Genomic DNA, 23690 nt, shown 5'->3' on the forward strand with positions numbered 1-23690 from the left:
CCAAGAGCACTGCAAAGAGGCACGGGAAAATATCTTTCACTGCATTGTAATTTATTTCCAATTTTTTAAATTTATTATAAAGGCAATTAAAGAATATTATAACCTCTTGTAAGAAAAGAAGAAAAAGTATTCACATCCCCACCATCTTCCTGCAGCACGTTGAAGAAGGAAGGGGCACTGATCTGCTGTCTGAAGGCCTGAATTCCAGTTCTCTGCCACCTCCTTGTTTGTAGACCAGGAACCAGTCTCTTATTTTCCTCATCTACCAGATGGATCATTAGCATCCGCCCATTCTGCCTATCCGTGTTTTTATAAGAATTAAATGAGATAAATTCCTTCTGGACAATTTTCAGGGACTTGTCCCATGGAAGAATATAGGTTAACCTCTGAATAGTACACCTGATAAATTTCCCTCTACATTCTGATAAAAGGGAAGAAAGGGGACAGGAACTGGCATTTGGTTAACACTTGCTATGGATCAGTCCCAGTACCTCCAGCATTTAACCCAACTCATGTAATCCTTGCTTTGTACACTATGAAGCAGGCCTTATATGTCCCATTTTACAAATGAGGAAGCTGAGGTTCGGCAAGCTAAGTACAGCACCTAAAGCCATCCAGTCGGTAAATAACAGACCCAGGATTTGAATGCAGATCCGTCTGAGTCTGGCTCCAGAGCCCATGCTGTTTCTTCCATATAAGGTCAGAGAGAAGAGGACTATTTGACTCCCTTCCTAGCCTTTCCCCTCCGACATCATCTTCACTTCTCAATAATGAAGACAGACCTCGACCCACCATGGTTAGGCCTAGCTCTAAAGTTGTTTGAAGGATGATACTGCCTTCTGACCTTCAACCTGTCTCTGCTTTCCCAAACTCCAACCTGCTGTTGCCCTCAAAGCCAGGCTGGATGCAGCAAACTTTGTCCCATCTTCCCAGGTCTGATGTGCAACATTGTGTGCTCTAGCAGAGAGCACAGAACAGAGGAGAGAACACTGAAATGGGGGAGGAATGGGAGAGAGGCAAATATAGCTTGGTTCAGGATCTTTGAACTGCCAAGCATCTTTCTTGGAATAAAAGCAAGAATGGACTCTTTCAAAAAGCACCGAGGCATTGACCTTGAGCTTTGCAATGTCTTCTGCGTCTTCTCAGGTTAGGAGGAATCCCTGAAAACTCTGATGATGGCTTGAGACAGCATGATTTGCAGAAGTCACCCAGCCTTGGCTACATTTGCTATCTTGGTATGAGGCTGGGGGAGAGGGCAGCATCTGCAGGAAATACTGATAAAGCTGTTCTGGCTGAAACCCCATCGGGAATGCACAGTACAGTTTATTCCAAATAATGATATAAAGTTACACCCTCAAATACAAGACATCAACTCGATTCTCCAATGGCGATAGCCTAGGTTCAACTGATGTCCATTTTCTTGAGTAAACTAACACCTCCGCAGAAAGTGGCTACATGCCTCAGTAAGCATGTAGCTTACTGAGGGGATGGGGGAAGTGGGGAGAAGAGACTGGGGCCCTCAGGGTTGGTTCAGAGCCTCCTTGGCTTCTATCCATGTGGCAAAGCTGTAGGTGTTCTTGTGTGTCTATTCCTCTGTGTCTTTCCCTACACGTCAGACAATCCAGCTACAATCGTCAGACTGCTCCCTTTACATTTCTGCTGCGGGCTTGGAGGGAGGAGGGAATGGGGAAAGGGCTCCCTATTTAGAAATTGCATTGAAATGGAAAGACAATATGACACATCGGCTCATGTCAAAGGAGCTCTTTCTTCCCGCCTACAGCATTAGCAATTTCCTACCAAGGTTCAATTTTTTGAAAGAAATTATTATTTGGTTTTAATTTATTTTATTTGCAACATAACTCAACAAGACATTGCTGCTTAGAGCAGGGTGGTAGCCTGCCCAAGGGTAGAGACTTAAGGTGGGCGCAGGGGATGAGCACATTGGCTATTTCCACAGAGAAGAGAGCATCGGAGTGGGAGGCCTCTGGTTTCTGTCTCAAACCTCCTCTCATTCTGCCTCCCATTCAACCCCAGCTCCTCTTCCTGCATCTGAGCAGTCTGTCCTGGGGGTGCCCTGACTTGGGATGCTCCATCCATGGCTATAGATGTAATGAGAGCAGTCAGGGTTGGGGAGCTGAAAGTGAGTTGGCCTCTGTAAAACCACGCGAGCTTCAGAGCCAGGAAAGGCTGCCTCTCTCCTCCCCTCACCCCAGCATCCTCCTTTCTCCCTCATGTAAAACCCTAGAGTGCAGTTGCTGGAAGGAATCTCAAAGAGCTCCTAACCCAACTTCAGATAGGCACACTGAGCCCCAGATAGGGGATGTGACAGCCTCATGGCTGCTTTGGTGCAGGAGCCCTGAATCCAGCCCTCCCAGACCCTGTCCAATGTACTTATTTGCCACCACTCCATGCTTACTGTCTCTGCTCCTGCTTCTCTCCCCTCCCCCTGCCAAACCCAAACTCACAATGGGATTTCTCTGAGACATAGAATTGAAGGGCAACGATTCCACTTCTTTCTACCTCTTTCTCTCTCTGGGTTTGAGAGGGACCCTGGATCCTCCCTCCCAGGTTTTGGTGGAACCCTGGGATTCCGAATTTGATCTCTTCATGTGGGAAGAAGCAAAGGTGTGTTTTGGGGTTGGGTTTGCAGGGGAAATGGGTTTGGGAGACAAAAAAGTGACTATATTTACATGAGGAATTTTTTTCTGTTTTGTGGCTGGTTATGTGACCACAATGGTATCAGCAGTTGACCTGGGAGAAGGGGGAGGGCGGGCTAAAGAGGACAACTAGGATAAGGCTTTTTCTTAATGTTTAAAAATACTTTTTAAATGTCTCCTTTTGAATGTGCTTCCTTATCTGTGCGTCTGTCTTCCTGTCTGTTTCTCTGGTCTCTATCTCCTATAACTCTCTCTGTATCTCTGTCTCATCCTCTGTCTCTCTCATTTATATCTGTAACTTGTCTCTATCTGTGTCTCTGTTTCTTTCTCTCTGTCTCTCTCATCTCTGTGTCTCTCACACGCCCTAACTCCTACACTCCAACTTCAATAGCTGTTGACTGACACAGGAGCCCTATCCTGTTTCCACAGCCCTATCAGGGCAGCAGCTCCTTCACACTGTTAGATTGAGAAATGCCAGGTCCGGAGGTGCTGCCGGGGCGCCAGAGACGCTGCAGAGCCGCCTGCCGAGTGTGGAGGCTGAATCTGGAAACAATGAAAAATTATCTGTTAATTCACAGCTCCTGCCACCTGCTCTGCTCCAAACAAGCTCCTTTGGCTTCAGTTTAGATGCAAATTCCCCCACTCGATGTAAGCAAAATATTGATTTCCCTGCATCACAGGTCCTGGCCCTTGGAATAGTCCTGTGTTTTTTCATTCTCTGCAAAGGCAAAACAAGACGCTTTGTTCTGTGAATTTCCCCAGGAACTCTAGAGGGGGAGGAAGAAATAGCAGCGGAGTGACAGAGTTGCCATAAACACGGGCAAAGAGCAGTTCTTCTCCATTTGTACTTTACATAAACACAAACCTGCCACTTCGGAAACTGCTAATAAGCGTGTAGCCAGAGGCTCTCCTGGGTGCTGAGATCTGCATAGGGTGATAGAAAACAAGGTATTGAGGCCTCTGGGCTCCTCAGGTGGGTTTTCAGAAGCACCAGGGAGGCGAATGGGGCTGCCAGAGCCCCACCTGTTCTTGGAACAGCAACCAAACACCTCCGGCAGGAAGGCGGCCTGGATTGTACAGTATCGCAGGTGTGTGTCTGTTTGGTCCCTGCCTGAGTTCCTAGCCCCCTCCTATCACAGGCCCAGGGGTTAGGGTGGAAGATGAGAACCTTCCACAATTGCCTCTCCCCCATCCTCTAACCCAGTGCCCACGTGATGGTAGCACCAACTGGGTCTTCAGCACCGTGGACAGAGCCAGAGAACGCCTCACGGTGGAAAAGTCGCCTGCCTGAGCCAGGGTCCTCACAGGCCACGTCTTGGCCCTTGGTGCCGAGGGCACTAGCTACTAGGGAATCGCAAGTCCAAGGGCCTGCTGGCACAGATGGCTCACAGTGGAGACTGCCAGGAGCTGGGGCCCCGAATCTCCTCCCTCCGGAACCTAAGTCACTGCCCGAGTCACTTCCAATAAGCGTGTTAATTAAGAGGCAAGACCCTCCTCCTTCACCAGCCATTCGGGCATACACCAACCCAGCGGTTTCCGAGGCTGCAGCTAAAGTTTCCTTCCCAGCTCCGGGAGAGCAAATGGACCGGAGTCTGGGGCTTCAGGCGAGCCCCACACAGAAGGGGCCAAACGCCGACAGGTGGAGATCAAGAGACTCCCGTGACAGGCCCCTGCAGGGCGCCGGTTCCGCGGCCTCCCTGACCATGGTGTACAGACTTCCAGCGCTAAGTGAGGAGCCTTGAAGCCCCTCAGCCAGTCTGCTCCTGGGCCTCACCCACAGTTTCTGAGGGAATCTCTACTTTAAGTCTAGCCTCAATCCTTGCGTTTCGCTTTCTTGCTATGCTTAGTAGAAAGATACATGGTCTCTGGAGTTGTTGCACAGAAGTGGGGAGGTGGGCCGGCGGAACTGAGCGCCCTGCGCCCTCTTAAAATGACCCCCCATTCCTATTCGCGAGAAACTTTCCCCTCCCGTTGCCATGGAGAGAGACGGCCGCTGGCACCAGTCGCCATAGCAACACGCGGGTACCGCGGACCGCAGGATTGCGGAGCTCTGAAAGTCTTGCAGTTCGCATCGCCCGGCTGTCTTGAGGTCTTCTACCTCCGAAGCTGGGACTTGGGGCCAGTATAACTTCTCCCGTCAGGAACAGCCGCCAAGGCCCTTCCAGCCCCAGCCTGACCGCCGCTCTTTCTGTTTCAGGGTTATCTATTTCGCTGCCATTTGTGTGGTATGTGGCAGTTTACCCAGTGCTTTCACAAACACGATCTTTCTATTGCCAGGCAGCCCGTGAAGCACTTAAAATCATTACACCTCCTTTACGGAGGGGAAAATTGAGGCGCAGAGACGCCCAAGGTCACAACAAGCAGTGAATGCGGAGCGGGAACCCGGGCTCTTTACCGGCCTTGCACCCTCCGAGATTCGGGACAGCCCTGCTCCCTGCCTCGAACCCCCTCCCCTGACTCAGGCCAGTCCCTGAGTGTAGAGGGGGCGGCCGCGAGGCGCCAGACTTGCCAGCTGCCGCGGGATGCCACGTGAGGGGCGGGGACCCTGTGGGGAAGTGATTAAAAGCAGAGCGGAGCCTCAGGGGGCCGCTGCAGGAAGGGTCTTCTAGGGGCCGTAGTGCCCCGCCCCAGTGCGGCCGCGGCGCGGGTTCCAGCTGCTGCTCGGCAGGCCTGGGTGTCTGGGGCATGAGCGGGGTGTGGGGGGCCGGCGGGCCTCGGTGCCAGGAGGCGCTCGCAGTTCTCGCCTCGCTGTGCCGGGCCCGGCCGCCCCCTCTCGGGCTGGACGTGGAGACTTGTCGGAGCTTCGAGCTGCAGCCCCCAGAGCGGAGTCCCAGTGCGGCAGGCGCAGGTAACGGGAGACCCAGGGCCCTCTCCCTCTTGGATTCCCGTCCTGCGGACTCCCCTCCCCAAAGCACCAGTCCCAGGAGCCCCAAAACCTAGAGAGAACTCTCCAGCTCCGGATTCTGGATTGGAAGCCAGCCTCGGGCCAGTCCCCTGGCCCACAGCCAGGAGAGACCCGAAAGGGACCAGGGGTGGGGGTATAACTCCCCCGGTCCTCCCGTGTCACTACTGCGGGGTACCCACAGACAACCAGGCTCCCAGGATGGGGCACCCTCGGGGCTGCAGTTTCCCTAGTATCTCCAGGCTCGCTTTGAGGGCGACCTGCCAGGAGAGGGGTCCGTGGAGAGAGCGGGAGACGAGGGGCGCCCGGCTGAGGAAGACAGCTTGTCTTCTAGCGAGTGTCGAGGTCGCGGGGTCCGTGCATCGGTCTGTCAGTCCGTCTGTGTGTTCTCAGGGTGAACGCGGGCGGACCCCCGGTCTCTCTGGGAGAAACTTGGGTCTGCGGCTGGCACGAGGTCTTTGTGTCCGGGTGTCTCTCTGGCTGCGAGTGGTTTTCCGCGTCTCCGCTGGGGGGCGGGGGACAGGGGGCGGGGTGGGGGAGGGTATGAGGGTGTCGCGGCGTCCTTCCCCCACCCCCCTCGCCCCTATAACTCGCTCCCTCGCTCCCTCTCGGACTCGGACTCGGGGCGGGTGCGCGACTGAGCGGGCGCCTCTCGCCGACTTTGCCAAGAGGGCGCCTCCTGCCCGAGCCGCGCGGACCCTGCGCCGGACGCAACCCCAGGCGGCCGCCGAGCCGAGGCTGGAGCCCGAGCCGAGTCGAGCTCGCCGGAGCGGGTGAGTCCCGAGCCCGATCCCCGCCGGGCTGGACCCGGGCGAGCAGCTACGGCGTCTCCCGGGAGTCGCGACAGCGGGAATGGCGTGTCGCGCCCTGGCGGCGGGAGCTGCGGGAGGGTCGGCGACGTGGCGGCCGGCCCCGGTATTTACCTGCTGCACCAGTGCCCTGCGGCCACAGCCGCGAGGCTTCTTTGTCCCGGCGTCTGGCGGGTCCGGGGCGGGAGGGAGTGCGGGGTCGCGTCCCCTCCGTGGGGGAGGGGCTGGGGGAGTGAGAGGCCTGGGGAGAATGCGGAGTGTGGGTGGGGAGATCCTGCGGGGACCCGGGCGCTGGGGTTCCAGGAGGCTCTGCAGGCTCCATCCCTCCTTGTCCCCCGACCCCGACCCCAGCAGTGCGGGGCCTACAAGTACTTAGGAGTTGCCCGCTGGCGCGGGAAGGGGAGAGAAGGGGCTGCCAGAAGCGGGAATTTGGTCCCCGAGCGTTGCTCCAGGGACAAGAAGCCTGGGACAGGAGCGGCGGTTCGGGGAGCAGGTACAGGTGGGGTAAACTCCCCAGCGGCTGCAGGTTCCCAGGGTCCTGTTTTCTTTCACTTGAGGTTAAAGGTCATATATAGAGGTAGGTTCCGGTGAGGAACACTTCAGGCCAGGGGCAGTGGCCCACGGGGAGGCTTGTGTGTGTGAGGGGGCTGTATTCAGCCTTGGAGTGAGTGGAGCACACCTGAGCACTGTGAGAGTCGTAGGAGTCGCTGCTCTCCCTAGTTGTGGCAATGTTTAGTCAATAGTTTGATCACTGCAGCAGAAGAGACTGAGGTTAGACATAAAGAAGAACTTTTAGAGGGTGGTTCAGATATGGAGGTTGGGGAAGTTGATTCCTTGCCTTGGAGATTCTCAGAACAGATTAGGCCTGGCAAGTTATTGCAGGTCTCTGGTTCTCTGGTGCCATCCCCTCCTACACCACCCATTTCCTCATACCCACCAGACACAGAATTTTCCCTATTAGGGAGTCTCTTCCTGCCTCTCCCTACTCCCCAGCTCCCTTCCATCTTTTCCACCATTGGTCCATCTCCAGCGGGGCTGTAATGTTTGACCCTCAGAGCCTAGAGGGTGAGAACATACCTGTCTAGTTCCACCTGGGAAGGAAGCTGCCCCTCCTGTCTGTCTAGGGCAGAAATGCTGGGGGTGGGGGTGGAAGATGCTGGGGTTGGGGTAGGGCTGTCTGTGCACAGCACATCTTGGTAGGGGGAGGCACTGGTGTTCTGATTCCAGAGGGATGCCCATTATCTGGAATGACAGGTGCCTGCATGGCCAGGTTGTGGGTGAGAAAAGCCTGAGGGGTAAGAGTCAGCAGACCCAGATGAATGACTATGCCTTCCCTGCAGGCTGCCTCAGGAGATGAGTTTGAGTTGTCAGCTCAGGAAAACTTTAACTTTGGCTGCTGAGTCACAAGTCCAAGAAGCCCAGGGGCCAAGCTGGGAGGCTGAAAGGGATATGGGGGGGCGGGGACAGGAGCAGACCCTTTGATCATAGCAACAGAAAGAAAGTGGTTGAGAGTGGTCTTGGGATCCTGAGAATTTAGGTGACCACAGGGTCTGGGGAGATGCCGTGGAGTCCAGGACTAGGCCCTAGCTGTTCTTCCTCCCAGCGTGCTCTCTGCATCCCACAGCCACTACCTGGGTCCAGATTCTCCAGCCAGCAGAAAGCTAGAGCTTTTCATTTGTTGCAGTTTTTTTGAAATAGTCTCTTAACCATTTTATGTTTTCCCTTGACTTCCTCCTGTTCCAAGTCTCTAGCTTATAGATTTCTAGTAACACCCTGAGATTTGACAATTGAGATTCAGACTCCACTGTCATTTGCTGAGACTCATCTGCAGACCAGGGTCTGTGCTAGGAATTGCACAGCAAGTCTCAGTTAATCAGAGCCTGACTTGGAAACACCTGTACACAAACTGTCCCAACCGAAAGCAAGTTGCTCCTTTTTCTTTAAAAGCTCTGAAGCCACAGGCCTGCTATTCTCCTTAAAACACCCCAAGTGAATACTAACAACCAGTTCTCTACCTTTCCTTGTGTCATTTGCCTTGTGGGGATGAATGAACTTTTTCCATAGGCCAAATTGCAGAGATTTAGGTATGGTCAGCATGGGTTCTGGACTTCAGGAAGCAAGCAGAGGTCCAGAAGTGCTCCAGAAAATGCAGAAACCTGACAGGAGACCTCAAGCTTCCCTGCTTTTTCTAGGCTGGCAGCCAGGGTTGGTTATCTGCAGCTTACCTGTGGCCATGAGATTTATGTGATGTTTGCTCACTTTGCTAATGACTCTGGAGATGTTCTGTGATTCAGCCACCTGGCTTTGAAGTGGCCTTTTGCAACATAGAGAATTTTTTTTTTCCCGCTTGTAATAGCAAATGTAATGCCCCAAATTTCATTACAACACAAAGTTCACCCCCTCACTGCTTCTCACTGGAAGGATGGAATTCTGCCGCTTTGGCCCTTTTTGAGGAAAAGTACAATGCACAATCCTTTAGAACCCAAGGAGATGATATTCTGACTAGTGTGTTTGAGCTTTAGAGTTCTAGAAGCAGGGTCCAGTATCTAGGAGTCGTAGAGCCCTTAGATTTACAGTTGTAGAAATTCTCTTCTCCCTCTGGCTGTGATGAGAACTTCAAGTGGGGACAGTGATTTCAGTATGTGCCATCCCTCTAAGCTCTGTACAAAAGAGATGTTCTCTTCTAACTGAACTTTATCTTCCCTGTCCACGGAGTTAGGGGTATAACACATGACTGCAAATACTGAGGACTGGCATTGAGGCATCTGGATCAAGTCAGGTTTCTTTACGGTCTGTATAAGGTTGCCTGGAATGGGGAAACATGCTAAGAGCAAGTCCCGACTAAACTAGGTGGCGCCCTTTCTAGTCTTGCTTAGGAAAAGAAACCTCTAAGGACTGAGTCACACTTAGCTACTGAAATCAGAGGAGACTCTGAAAGTAGAAACGAACAGGGGCACCCAGATCTGGGCGCTCCAAGTGTAATGACACAACCTCATCCCTCCCTTCTATCCTCTAGGAGCACTGAACTCTCTCTTGCTCCCTAGGACCCACACAGACCCCTCCTCTCCCTAGTTGCAGGTACAAACAGGGAGAGGAGCATTGAGGGAAAAGAATTTCTGGCTGGCTGTCCCCCACCTCCATCACTCCAGCCTTAATCGCACATTCAGAAGGGCTACATTCCCTGGCCCCTTAGGCAGAAAGGTAGAGTTACCATCCACCAAAATACTAATATTAATAATTGCTAAATTAGTGCCAATGCTCTGTTAGCTATAACACTCCACATTAGTCTCCGATTTTGCTCTGAACCTCCTAATGATGGTGGAAGTGGGCGCCCAGTCATAAAGCTTGGTGTGGCCATAATTAGCTCGGCATTGTCTCTCCTCATCACAGCTTTTTCAGGAGCATTAATTCCTTCTCTGTTTGGACTCTGCTAATTATCCCCATTGGTAGCACAGGCTGGATCTCCGAAAGAAGGAAAGGAAGCAAAAGCCCTCTGCTCCCCTCCCCCTCGTCCTGAATTTTAATTACACCGGGTTCTCCTAATAAACTTACAAGCCCTGGCAGAGCTTATTATTAATGGGCCACTTCTGCGCCTCAGTACAGAATAGCTGTGTTCTCCCAACACATACACACACACACACACTCTCTCTCTCTCTCTCTCTCTCTCTCTCTCTCAGATATTCCTCAGGTACATCTCTGGTGGATGGGACTTTTCCAGAGGCCACTGGTTACTTGCCTGGTGGCTGGTGGGCAACCTGCAGTGTCAGCTTTCCAGGGAAGAAGATGGGGCAGGGTGGTAAGCAGGCTGGTGATAATCCGAGCCTTCTGGGGCTCTATCCAGGTTTAGAGGGTCCCATCCTCTCCTGAGTACAACTAAGAAATTCCTGCGCTTTCCTCCAGCTTCTCTGTCCAGCGTGGGACTCTACAGCTCAATCTCCAGTCCTCCCAGATGCCTGGTTCAAGAGCCCAGACTTGGGCATCAGAAAGTCCTAGATTCAAATCTCAGCTCTTCTCTTTAATGCACTGTGCCCTTGAACAAGTTACTTGGTTAACATCTCTACACTTAGTTTATTTATCATTAAGGGTATATACCAATTTCTTAGGGAGGCTAGAAAGGTTAAATTAGATCATGTAAAGGTCATAGTGCTTACCACGTAGAAATAAATAACAAATAATGTTATTAGCAGTATTATGAGTGGTTCTGCCCAGGATCTCTTCTCTTGCCAGACTAAGCGCTGTTCTTCCAAGCTCTTGGACCTCTGCGTCTCCTGCTCCCTGGCCTCTGGGCTGTGCTTTGTCTCTGTCATCTCTGTCTGTGTCTGCACGAGAGCTCCTTGGGCGAGGCAGCTCCTGCTCTCCACAGCCTGAGCACTGACCATTTCTGAGGGTCCACCAGCAATTCCAGGCCCTGAAGCCAGCCTTCTCTTGCTTTGGGGCGAGCAGGGAAAATGGTTCTTTCTTTTTGCTTCCTCTCCCCAGTTTATCTCTTCAATTACAATCTGCTAGCAAGAATGCCTGTTACTGTTACAAAATGGATTTTTCTGACATGGGAGCCCATTAGAAAAATGGGAACAATAGCAAGCGATAAGAATTGCTGATGAATTCTAACACCATGGGTGGAGAAGAAGGGAGGGGGCACCAGGGCGGTCTTTGGAGAAAGAAGTGTCAGTGGGGGAAGATAAGAAAGCCCTGAGCTGCTAACTAATAACCCAGCACTTTCTCAAAGAGGAGGGAGACCATGGGCCATCACCCCAACCAGACAGTCTCATTTAAGGTGACAAGTAGATCCTACCCTGATGGCCTCGAGGGGGATCTTAACTTCCCAGGACAGAAGAGGGGCCTGAGGTGTCCTCAGATGCTCTGTCCTCTGATCTGCTGTCTCCCTTCCCTGCCTCAAAGACTTAGCTTTGTGTCTGTTCTGTACATAGTCAACCATTATCCTCCACCAAAAAACAAAACCTGAATAACAGCAGCTTACATTTTGGGGACATTCACCATGTACCAGGGCCTGTGCTCAAAGTCTTAGATTATTTAATATTCACAATGATTCTGCAAGGTAGGAATAATTTGAATCCTGACTAAATAAAAGAGAAAACTAAGATTTGGACCGGTTAAATAACTTGCCCAAGGTCACGCAGTGAGGATGGTACATGCTCTGCCGTCGATCATTCCGGCACTGCCGCCCACCTGAGATGTTCATCCTGTGTCTGAGCACCTGTGAGTCCAGTTTCACAGCCAGGGCTGGAAGCCATGTGCCCCCTGTACAAGGCTATGACACTGGGGTGTGAGCCCAAAGCCTAGTTCCACAGCTCTTTTCTCTCCCAGGGGCTGCTGGATAGTTGGCTACGATGGTTTACCAAATCAGGTGCCCATGAAATACTACTAGAGCTCCTCTGATGCCTGAATGAAAACGCTTCACAATGAATATTGAGCGATAGGCTTCTTTTCCCCAAATTTCAAGAAATTTTTCAAGAACATAGGATGTTCTCAATTATAGGTTTTTCTTCCATGATCTTCTTCTTGCTCCTTTGGAATTCAGTCCTGTTCACCAGCTGGCTGGTGATGGTAACAACAAAACAACTGGGGAGGCAGCAAGCCAATGGGTTTTAACGGGAAGGCCTGGAGATGTGTGATCTGAACCATAGTCTGCGTTATGTCCTAAGATACAGACAGACCTGGCCATGTCCGAAACGTTTATATCATTTCTGCTGGTAAAATTGTTCTTGGTTTGTAAAGACAAGGCTAAAGCTGTCTCTGTTAATCAATATTCATGGTTTGCAGGTGTTCTGCCATTAAATTTCAAAACTAAGGAGTTTCAAATTAGGCTGGGCATCAGTAATTCTAATAAAAGTTGGTAATATTTATTATATATCTTTTTCTTTCTTTCTTTTTTTTTGAGACAGAGTTTCCCCTCTTGTTGCCCAGACTGCAGTGCAATGGCACAATCTCAGCTCATCACAACCTCCGCCTCCCGGGTTCAAGCGATTCTCCTGCCTCAGCCTCCTGAGCAGCTGGGGTTACAGGCATGGGCCACCATGCCTGGCTAATTTTGCATTTTCAGTAGAGATGGGGTTTCTCCATGTTGGTCAGGCTGTTCTCAAACTCCTGACCTCAGGTGATCCGCCTGCCTTGGCCTCCCAAAGTGCTAGGATTACAGGCGTGAGCCACCGAGCCTGGACTATTTTATTCCTTTTTACATCTTAGGCACTATCCTCAACACTTTTGATCCCATTTAAACTTCACAATAACCCTGTAAGGTAGATATGATTACTACCCCCGATATATAGATGAGGAAACTGAGGCTGAGAAATGTTACATACTTTGCTAGAGTCACACAGTTTAAAACTAGTGGAGGTAGACTGTGAGTGAGCTCCGTCTGACTCCAAGGCAATGCTTTCCTCGCTACAATCTGAAAAGAAAGTAAAGAAGACAGGGAAGAAGAATCTAAATACCTAGGAAGTCCTTCCTCTTTTTCAGTGCTGGGCTGAGCCCTCTCTCCCTTACTGGCGGCTTATTTCTCATTTTTCCTGAAGTGGATGCGTGGTATACATTGGAAGAGGACTGGATCAGGACTCGGAAACTGGCAGAACTGCCCATCTAAGTTCTAGCTGCCTCATGGGGTCAAAGTTCAAAGAAGATGCGAGTGGGAAAGGGTTTTGAAGGCTATCTGTGCAAGCCCGTGTGATTTCCTAGGGGACATGTCCCAGTGGGTTGGCCCTAGAAAGCCCAGAGTCAGAGGGCATAGAACTTAGGTTATCTGGGCCTTTGTGCAGCCCTTAAGCCATTACAGAAGCCTACAGCCCTTTCTAACCTTCACGTACCTTTAACAAGGAGATGAGGGCTGTCTGAGTTCAAGGCCACATATAGCGATTTTAAAGGAGCAAAATCCTCTACAATCACCTCCTCCTCCTGCCTGCTTCTGGTCTTAGCAGCCTTGCTCACCAACCTTGCATCCCCTATGAAGATGAACTCACTCCGTGTTTGAGATCTAATTCTCCTTGCGCTCTCCGCTAGTGAGAGAGATGCCAAAAGTCCAGGCTCCTCAAGTCCTGGAAGAAGATTCTTCAGGCATAGGAAGGGCTTCCTGGTCTTATATAACCAGTATTGAGCACTGGGTGCTGATTCCAATAACCCATGCCCTCTGCCTTCCCTAATCACAGCTCTGAGGGAATAGCAGCTGGGGGTCACGTGAGAAGCAATCTAAATAGCAATCACACCGAGGAAAACCTCGTTCTCATGCCCTATCTCCTTCTCCCACCTCTCTGTTCATTTACAAATTCAATTTTTTGTCAAGCTGAATATTTAAATGCACTCTATGCTCTCTAGATTCCCCCAACCTCCTTCTCATTAAAATTCTGGTGATTACCAGAACAAGTAAGATGCATGATCAAAGGAAACCAAAGCCCTAGAAACACCTTTTGTTTTGGGGTGACTCATATTGCAGAGAATGCATCCAGAACAGCTGTAACAGAGAACAGATGTGAAGGGCTAGAGATGGCCAGATACATAGAATAAGGACACAAAAAGCTGTGGTGACTTTCCCAGTGAGCCCACTAGGATAAAGGCCTGAAGAAAAGTTTCCAAATTACTTAAATCATGAGCTCGTAACAAGTAAAACAAACAACTTCGTACCTCCAATATGTTTTTTTGTTCCCAAGTTACATACATGTTCCACAGAGGTGATACCACAGAACCAGACCGGCTGTGTGGTAGCCCAGTGTCACCACTCAGTCGTTGTGTGACCTGGGTGATGTAGTTAACCTTCTGTGCCTGTGCTCGGCTTCCACATCTGTAAAATGAGGATAATAATCAAACCTTTTTCACTGGAGAGGATTAAATGAGTGAATAGACATAAAGCTCTTTGAACCTTGGACATAGTAATGTCGAATAAATTGCCTAAATCTAATAATAACATGCCGCTATGCCTAACAACTTGTATATTAAAATTTTGATTTCTTTTAAAGATTATAAATATTAAAATGGCTTGATTTTTTTTCTCTGGTGTCCCCCAGCCCTGAGGTTCACATCATTGGAGACACCACCACATTGGAGAACTAGAAGTTGACTTAGAATCAGCTTTCCTGGTGTCTGGCTATCTCTAGGTGAAGGACTAGCTCCAGCTCCTTTGGCCAGGGAAAGGCTGTAATGTCTGTGCAGGGAGCCGGGCGTTGAAAAGGCTTGGGAAGCGGGTGCTGGTAGGTGGCTCAGGATTTGGGGATTCTCTGCTATTGTTCCCTATTCACAGAGGTGATAGCTGACCCAGGCAGGTAACTTGCAGCAAAGGAGTGAAAAGGCAGTGCTGGTGTCCCAGAGAGAGTGGCTGATATCCTGACCTCCTCTTGGCCCCTCTGATGTGGGATCTCTTTCCCTGGAGCCTATGTGCTGTGGGAGTACCTGGATCCCCTTAGGAGGGACCTGGGCATCTTTGTACCCCAAGTCTATCTCAGAACTTGGCACGTGGCAAGTACTCAGTAAATGTTGCTTGAACTTAATTGAAATGAGAACTAATTACAGCCTTTTCATGTACCATTCTTTCATTCACTCATTCATTCCATGTGTCAGTTTCTATGCAAGGCCCTGAGTCAGACAGAGGAAAAACACAGGGTCATAGTAGCCTACAGTAGCCTAGAGTTTAACCACAGACAAACAGGTCAGGGCAATGGAAAGAGTGCCAGGCTGGGTGGTGGACATCTGGACCCTAGTCCAGGCTCTGTGTCTGCCCAATCCGTGACTCCAAGCAAGTCCCTTCTGTGGACCACTGCTCCCATCTTTAAAGGCACAGCCTGGCCTCAGTACTTGTGGGGTCATTTCTCACACTAAATAGTAAGATTTTTAAGGCATTGGGACAGGCTAATACAGGAGCTACAAACTTCCAAGATTTCAGGGGCCAGGTAGGGAACAGGGAGTGGAGGGTTGAGCTGGTGAGGACATATCCCTACAAAGAGAGTTACCAGTTCCCACGATGTGGGAGCCCATGTTCAATTACCAAGTCATTGGTCTTTTCCAGTGAAGTCAGAAATCTGGGATGATGATGAAGATGATGGAATTTCTTAACATTTCAATCATTAAGCAAGCCAAACCAAACTCTTCTGCTACCTTGTCCACAGTAAACTTTTTGCAAACCCTGCAAGGCATGCCCTTGGTTCAGAGTCTTCTGACTTCTCTACTCAGAGTAAGAAGAGACCTTGGACTCAAAGGTTCATTCCCAGATTTGGGGAGGGAAGTGTGATGGGAGGTCTGCTTCATAACTTCTCACAAAGAGAGGTATCCCTCGTAGCTTTCTTGGGATAATGGGCATCCCTGGAGCCAGGGGTGGGCTGGAGATGGGGCAGTGAGTGCCCACCTCCAAACCAATTACAACATTTTAAATACCAGTTTTATAGAAAAGCTCTTGAATAAAGAGCTTGAATACCCACAGGAATGGAAAAGGACAGCTCTAGGGATCATTTGTATAGGAATACCTTGGAGATATTGTAGGTTCCGTTACAGACCTCTGCAATAAAGCATATAGCAAAATAAAGCAAGTCATACCAATTTTTTGGTTTCCTGGTACATATAAAAGTTATATATATATATACACACACACAGAAGTTATATATAACTTATTTACATATAAGTTATATATAACTTATATACATGTATATATACATATACTTTTATACTATATATACGTATACGTATATATAACTTTTATACATATAAGTATATATAATTTTATATATACATATGTATGCATATGTATTTATAACTGTGTAATTCTATTGTGCACTTAATAGACTACAATATATTTTATAAAATATTTTATAAAATATACTGTAGTCTATTAAGTGCACAGTAGAATTAAATAAAATATGTAGTATAAAATATACTACAGTCTATTAAGCGTATACCATATATGTATATGTATATGTACATATATGTGAATATATACAGCATAAAATATACTGTAATATATTGTAAATATAATGGCATCAAGAATGGTGAATCCTATTAAGATGGTTTTCAATTCACTTTGCCCAGATCTGTCAGAGGAATCACTATCTGTGGCAGCCAAAGCCTTACAAAATGTATATATTGTAATATATATACCTATACGTATGTATATATACACAGTGTAAAATATACTGTAGCCTATTAAGTATGCAACAGAATTACACCCAAAAACAATGTATATATTTTAATTTTAAATACTTGATTGCTTAAAAAATGCTAACAATCATCGGGTGAGTCTTAATCTCTTTTTGCCGGTGGAGGGTCTTGCCTCCATGTTGGTGGCTGCTGACTGAGCAGTTTGGTGGTTGCTGGTGGCTGGAGTGGCTGTGGCAATTTCTTAAAATAAGACAACGGTGAGTTTGCTGCATCAATGGACCTTTTCTTTCATGAAAGATGTCTCTGTAGCATACACTGCTGCCTGATAGCATTTTGCCCACAGTAGAACTTCTTTCAAAATTGGAGTCAATCCTCTCAACCCCTGACACTGCTTTATCAACTAAGGTTATTTAATATTATTTATTATTTAATATTCTAAGTTCTTTGTGGTCATTTCAACAATGTTCACAGCATCTTCACCAGGAGATTTTATCTCAGGAAACTACTTTATTTACTCATCCATAAGAAGCAACTCCTCATCCTTTCTTCAGGCTCCACTTCTAGTTCTGGTTCTCTTGCTATTTCTACCACATCTGCAGTTACTTCCTTCAATGAGGTCTTGAACCCCTCAAAGCCATTCATGATGTTTGGAATCAGCTTTTTTAAAATTTCTGTTAATGTTGGTATTTTAACCTTTTCCCCTGAATCATTAATGTTCTTAATGGCATCAAGAATGGTGAATCCTATTCAGACAGCTATCAACTTACTTTGCCCAGATCCATCAGAGGAATCACTATCTATGTCAGCTAAAGCCTTACAAAATTTCTTAAATAATCAGATTTGAAGGTTGAAATGACTCCTTGAACCATGGGCTGCAGAATGGATGCTGTGTTAGCCAACGTGAAGACAACGTTAATCTCCTTGTACATCTCCATCAGAGCCCTGGGGTGAGTAGGTGCGTTGTCAATGAGCAGTAATGTTTTGAAAGGAATCATTTCTTCTGAGTAGTAGGTTTCAACAGTGGGCTTAAAATATTCAGTAAACCATTCTTAAACAGGTTTTGTTGTTCCATTTTTAGAGCATAGGCAGAGTAGATTGAGCATACTTCTTAATGGCCCTAAGATTTTTGGAATGGTAAATAACCATTGGGTTCATCTTAAAGTCATCAGCTGTATTAGCCCCTAAAAACAGAGTGAGCCTGTCCTTTGAAACTTTGAAACCAGACATTGACTTCCCCTTTCCAGCTTTGAAAGTCCTAGATGGCGTCTTTTCCCAATATAAGGTTATTTCTTCTACACTGAAAATCTGTTGTTGGGTGTAGTCACCTTCATCAATTATCTTAGCTAGATCTTCTGAATCACTTCCTGCAGTTTCTACATCAGCACTTGCTGCTTGAGCTTCGAACTTTTACATTATGAAGAGGACATCTTTCCTTAAACCTCAAGAACCAACCTCTGCTAGCTTCAAACTTTTCTTCTGCAGCTTCCTCACCTCTTTCAGTCTTCACAGAATGAAAGGAAGTTTCCATCTTGCTCTGGATTAGGCTTTGGCTTAAGGGAATGTTGGGGCTGGTTTGATCTTCTAGCCAGATGACTAAAGCTTTCTCCACAACAGCAATAAGGCTGTTTTGCTTGCTTATCGTTTGTGTGTTTGCTGGAGTAGCACTTCTAATTTCCTTTAAGAACTTTTTCTTTGCATTCGCAACTTGGCTGTTAAGCACAGAATGCCTGACTTTTGGCCTGTCTTGGCTTTTGACATGCCATCCTCACTAAGCCTAATCATTTCTAGCTTTTAATTTAAAATGAGAGTCATGTGACACTTCCTTTCGCCTGAACGCTTAGAAGTCAAAGTAAGGTTATTAATTGGCCTAATCTCAATATTCTTGTGCCTCAGCAAATAGAGAGGCCCAAGGAGAATGTCCAGCCAGGGGATCAGTCAGAACACACCCAACATTTATCAATTAAGTTGGCCATCTTACATGGGTGCAGCTCATGGCACCTCAAAACAATGATGATGGTAATATTCAAGATCACAGATCACAGATCACCGCAACAACTATAATGGTAATTTAAAATTTTGAAATAATGAGAAAATTACCAAAACGTGACACACAGACACAAAATGTGTACACACTATTGGGAAACTGGCAGCAACAGACTTGTTCAAGGCAGGGTTGTCACAAACCTTCCATTTGTAAAAAAAACAATACGTGTGAAACACAATAAAGTGAAGCACAGTAAAATAAAGTGTGCCTGTATTTAGCTTTGAAGTTCACTGTGTAGATCAGATTCCAACTTGATGAAAGTATTTGTAAAACCCACTATGCACAGAGTTCTGGTAGTACAGAAGAAGCTAATCCTTGCCCTTAAAGAGATTATGCTCACTCTCATTCACTTGAAGTCAACCCAATGTTTATTGAGTTTCTGTCTTGGGCTCAGTAGGGATGGGATGAAGGAGAAAAGAGGATGAGTTAGCCAGCCTCTGCCCCCCAACGTATCACAGCCTGTTAAGGAAGAGGGCTGTAGACAAAAATGACTCTAAGTCTGGCCACAGTAGCAGCTCTAATAGAAATTCAAACAGCATCTGAGCATGAACGCTTCACGAATTTGCACATTTGCTTAGGCTGCTATTTAAATTACTTTCCTTTCCCTGTGCACATGCCAATAGGCAGTAGAGATGACAGCCCGGGTGCTCCCCAAGCTGGCTGGGAGGATAGCGGTGGGGGCGGGAGAGGGGACGATGCTGGAAGAATCAGATTGAGGTGAACACAAGGCTGCAGATATTCCACAAAGTGGACAATCAAGAGTGAACCCTGAGACCACCTCTCCCTCTGACATGGCAGCTTTCTCATGACCATTCTTTTCTCTTCTTCCGTCTTTGTCCCTTCTGTGTGCTCCCTCCTCCAACACGCTCACCCGCTTCTCCCCGCCTCTGTCTGTCTGTCCCTCCCTGCCTGGCTCCTGCCGAGGGCAGGCACCTCTGTCAGCCTTCTCGCAGTTGTAGTTATTGTGTGTGGCGTGGCCCTGGTGGCAGTTTTTCTCTTTCTCTTTTGGAAGCTGTGCTGGATGCCCTGGAGGAACAAGGAGGCCTCCAGTCCCTCTCCCGCTAATCCCCCCTTGGAAGCCCTCCAGAGCCCCAGCTTCAGAGGCAACATGGCGGACAAGCTGAAGGACCCCAGCACCCTGGGCTTCCTGGAGGCGGCCGTGAAGATCAGCCACACATCCCCAGATATCCCAGCTGAGGTGCAGATGTCGGTCAAGGAGCACATCATGCGTCACACGCGGCTGCAGCGACAAACCACAGAGCCAGCATCATCCACCAGGTGAGGAGTGGACCGCTCCTTCCCCTGACCCCCATATCTCCACACTCTCTTATTTAATACATCTATGAGATTCCAGCCTGTGAGGATCAGAGATCAGAAATAATAACACATATCCTTTGATTGAGAAATATGTCAGATGATGTGATCCATGATGGGCGATCAATGAAGAGGTGGGCACCAGGAAAGACTTCAGAAAAGGCAAACCTTTGAGGCAGGTTGCTGTACATGTGGTGTGCACTTGGGGTGTGTGTGGGTGTGAAGGGAACGGAATAGAGGAATAGGGGAGTGTTGGGTATTTGGACGGAAAGACCTCAGGCAGAGGGAGAGAATATGTGAAGGCCTAGAGACGTAGGAGTTGATGGTGCGTTTCGGGGTGCGTCAGTAAAGCCTGATGGCTACAGTCTGCCGTGCATGGCAGATAAGGCAAGAGTCTTAGTAGTTTGAGACTGAGGATTCCTTTAAAGCCTTTCAGAGTTCCCTGCATGACAACAATTGTAAATATATACAACATCCTTTAACTGAAAATAGCAACAAGAGAAACATAGCAAAAACCTACCCTAAATTCAGAAACACTTTTAAAAAATGTGGTGCAAGCATGCGTGAGGCATCGCATTTACTCAAAACGTAGGGCTCTGATGGATTCCTAGGTGCCTGCAATGGCCCTCCAGGCTCTCAGGGGACCAGCCAAAGAGAAGGAGGCCTGGTCTTCAGACTGGAGGCCAGGAATCAACATGCTGAGGGTCACACTGACCGTTTGTCACATGGCCTTGGGCAAGTTGCTCACCTTCCCTAAGCCTCGCTTTTTCCAACTGTAAAATAGGGCTGATGACTTTTATACGGCAGTCGTGAGGAGCCAATGGAAGAATGCATGTGATCGATAAGGAGAGCTAACACATATATTGCTTATGATTATGGCTGCCCCTCTTCTAAGACTTTTCACTCTCACAGCTATCCTATGCAGTTGTCACTTTTATTATTCTCGTTTTTTGGGCACAGAGAGGTTAAATAACTTTCCAAGATCTCAGCTAGAAAGTGACAGAGCCAAAATTAACCTATGCAGTCTAACTCCAAAGCCCATGCTTTTAACCACTCCGCTGCCTGCCGTATACCAAATGCTGAACAAACGGTGGCGGTGACAGTGGTGACGGTGGTGAGTGGTTGCCACACTGAGGATAAGAAGGGAGGGTCCTTCTCTTAAGGGATCTCATGATTTAATAAGGGAACCGGAGTCGTGTCTTCTAGGAAATAAACCTAAAAAGCAGGTAACAGAAAAGCAGGAAAAGTGATTATGATAGCAATGGCTATGTTTACTAAGCTTACTATATACCAGGCACCATTCCAAGTACTTTACATATATTAAGACATGTAATGCTCACAACAACCTTGCACACAAAGTGTGTGCAGAAGAAAAGTGGGGTCAATAAGAGAAAAAAAGGGGGCTCAACAAGGGATTGGATGAGCCAGGGTCTCCAGGCTTGTGTCTGTCTACATCCCCCTTTCCCTGCGCCCTGACCACACTTCCCTCTGCCACCTCCGCCAGGCACACATCCTTCAAGCGCCACCTGCCAAGGCAGATGCATGTCTCCAGTGTAGACTATGGTAATGAGCTTCCGCCAGCCGCAGAGCAGCCCACCAGCATCGGCCGCATCAAGCCCGAGCTCTACAAGCAGAAGTCGGTGGATGGGGACGATGCCAAGTCTGAGGCCACGAAGAGCTGCGGGAAGATCAACTTCAGCCTTCGCTACGATTATGAGACCGAGACCCTGATTGTGCGTATCCTGAAGGCTTTTGACCTCCCTGCCAAGGACTTCTGTGGGAGCTCTGACCCTTACGTCAAGATCTACCTCCTGCCTGACCGCAAATGCAAGCTGCAGACCCGGGTGCACCGCAAGACCCTGAACCCCACCTTCGATGAGAACTTCCACTTCCCCGTGCCCTACGAGGAGCTGGCTGACCGCAAGCTGCATCTCAGTGTCTTTGACTTCGACCGCTTCTCCCGCCATGACATGATTGGCGAGGTCATCCTGGACAACCTCTTTGAGGCCTCTGACCTGTCTCGGGAAACCTCCATCTGGAAGGACATCCAATACGCCACAAGTGTGAGTACAGTCCTGTTCCTTGGCTTCTTGAGGATGTGCGATTCAGGGATGGGTGGGACATGTCCCAAGCCTCTCAGTTCCTAGGGACAAATGGGCCTTTGCCCTTTGGGATATGAAGAGGGAGTCTGGAAACTGCCCAGTGGCCCAGCCTACGCTTGTGCTCTGCCCCAGGTCGGGATGGCAGATAGCAGAGGCCCCATATAGGTAGAAAGTGAAGGGAATTTTTATCTATGGCTTCTGGTTGCATGTTCTGGGGCGGTTCTTTCTACTGAGAGCACTGATGTGCATTAGAAGCTTGGCATAAGCAATCGAAACAGGCCATATCAATCAGGCTGAACCAGGCTATGCTGCAGCAGCAAACTGTCTGAGGATTTTGTGGCTTCAGACAACTAGAATTTATGCCTTGTTCATGTTTCATGTGCTTTGCAGCTGGGCTGGGGACTCTTCTCCACCTTGTTACCTGGGGACCCAAGCCAACAGAGGCTGCGTTTAGACATGTGCCCCAACAGCTAAACATCAGGAGGAAGAGGAAGTAGCAGATCATGCACTATTTATTAAAGCTTCCACACAGATGTGACACATGTCACTTCCACTCCTGTTAGAACAAGACACATGGTAACTCCTAACATCAAGGGAGAAGGGGCAAAGTAATCCTACCAAGTGCCCAGAAGGGGAGCTGGACATACCTAATGAACAGCATGAATGACGAGGGACACAGAGCAGAGTCCCTTTGCTTGAGCACTGTTTTCCCCAGGGAAGTCTGGGAGATGGGGAAGGTCAGCCGAAAAGGAGACCTGGCTAACCCCTACGCAGGAGGTGGGTGCTGAGCTCTTTGCAATCAGCTGGAATTAACCACGGAAGGTTTCAATGAACTGGGGCTCAAGTTGGCTTTTAAGAGAAGGGAGCACAGGTTTGGCACTGAGAACTGGAGAGGGCACATCCAAAGCCCTTCGGTCTGACATAGCCCTTTGCTCCAGTTCCCTGGGTTGAGGAAGCTGTGTAGCCGCATTCTGCAGGTAGAGTTAGTGTCCTCTCTCTAAGCCCACCCAGGCATCTGAGAGCTCAATGGGGGCGTATCCTCCAAGCTCCAGTGGCCTTGCATCTGCTCTCTTGACTGCTAACAGGTTGAGCGGCAACCTGGATATCTCCTGCGCTGTGTCTCTGAGGAGGGGCAACCCCACTCTGTCCGCAGACTCCCCTTTCAATAGTCAGTACTCAATATCTCTGTGTTGAGCCTATGAGGAGAGGGACTCTGGTGTGCAAAGGGTATAAATCGTGATGTGTTCAAACAGAGAAAGCTTTGTGGGCTCTGCTTGTGCCCCAGGAAGGATCTGGGGACACCCCATTCTCATAGATGTTGCTGACTTTGACCAGTCCAGCCCAATGGCCCAGTGCCTCCCCCACCTTTGCTTTCCTGAAATGTCATCCTTAAGAAGAACCCAAGTAGCTGGCTGGCCAGCAGACAGACGGGGCGGGCAGACAGGGCGGATCGGAACAGCAGCTGTGCACCAGCCCCAGGCCGGGGAGCTCCACTCCCTAAATCACTCTGAAATTTACACCTGGCACAGCGCTTCCCTTGTGGTCTCCTTAGGCTGTGGCTTCATTATGGTAACTGTATAGGTAGAGAAAAGCAGCTCAGCCCTCCTCACAGTGAGGTTGTCACCTAGGACGGGGGTGACAGAGCTCAGCGCAGCCCTCCCAGGAGCCTCCTTTGCTCCTTGCCAGAGCGCAAGGTCCATTGTCTCTGACCCCAGGCACGAACAGAAGCCTCAGTCCTGGGGTAGGCAGTCTGTGCGCAAGCACTCTCCTCAC

The 23690-nt window shown here is 48.8% G+C and overlaps 1 protein-coding gene across 10 annotated transcripts in view; it reads left to right on the forward strand.

The window, feature by feature from the left end:
* Positions 1-381: 381 nt before the first annotated feature.
* The window catches only part of SYT6 (synaptotagmin 6), a 69589-nt gene continuing 46280 nt past the window's right edge, over positions 382-23690 (forward strand). For 2 of the 10 annotated variants that reach the window (XR_005199377.1, XM_037737010.1), the window contains exons 1-3: positions 5234-5505; positions 19431-19779; positions 21320-21878. Coding sequence is in view for 7 of the 10 variants with exons in the window: in XM_037737010.1 (XP_037592938.1) it covers positions 5343-5505; positions 19431-19779; positions 21320-21878 (1071 nt within the window). In the remaining 3 variants the exon portion in view is untranslated. Of the gene's footprint in view, positions 1147-5229; positions 5506-6074; positions 6333-19430; positions 19780-21319; positions 21879-23690 lie in introns of those variants that run through there. The other 8 variants (XR_001823759.2, XM_017524241.2, XM_037737011.1 and 5 more) reach the window with 7 other exon arrangements.

This window comes from Cebus imitator, unplaced genomic scaffold, assembly GCF_001604975.1.
Source record: "Cebus imitator isolate Cc_AM_T3 unplaced genomic scaffold, Cebus_imitator-1.0 Scaffold32, whole genome shotgun sequence".
In the NCBI taxonomy this organism is placed as follows: Eukaryota; Metazoa; Chordata; class Mammalia; order Primates; family Cebidae; genus Cebus; species Cebus imitator.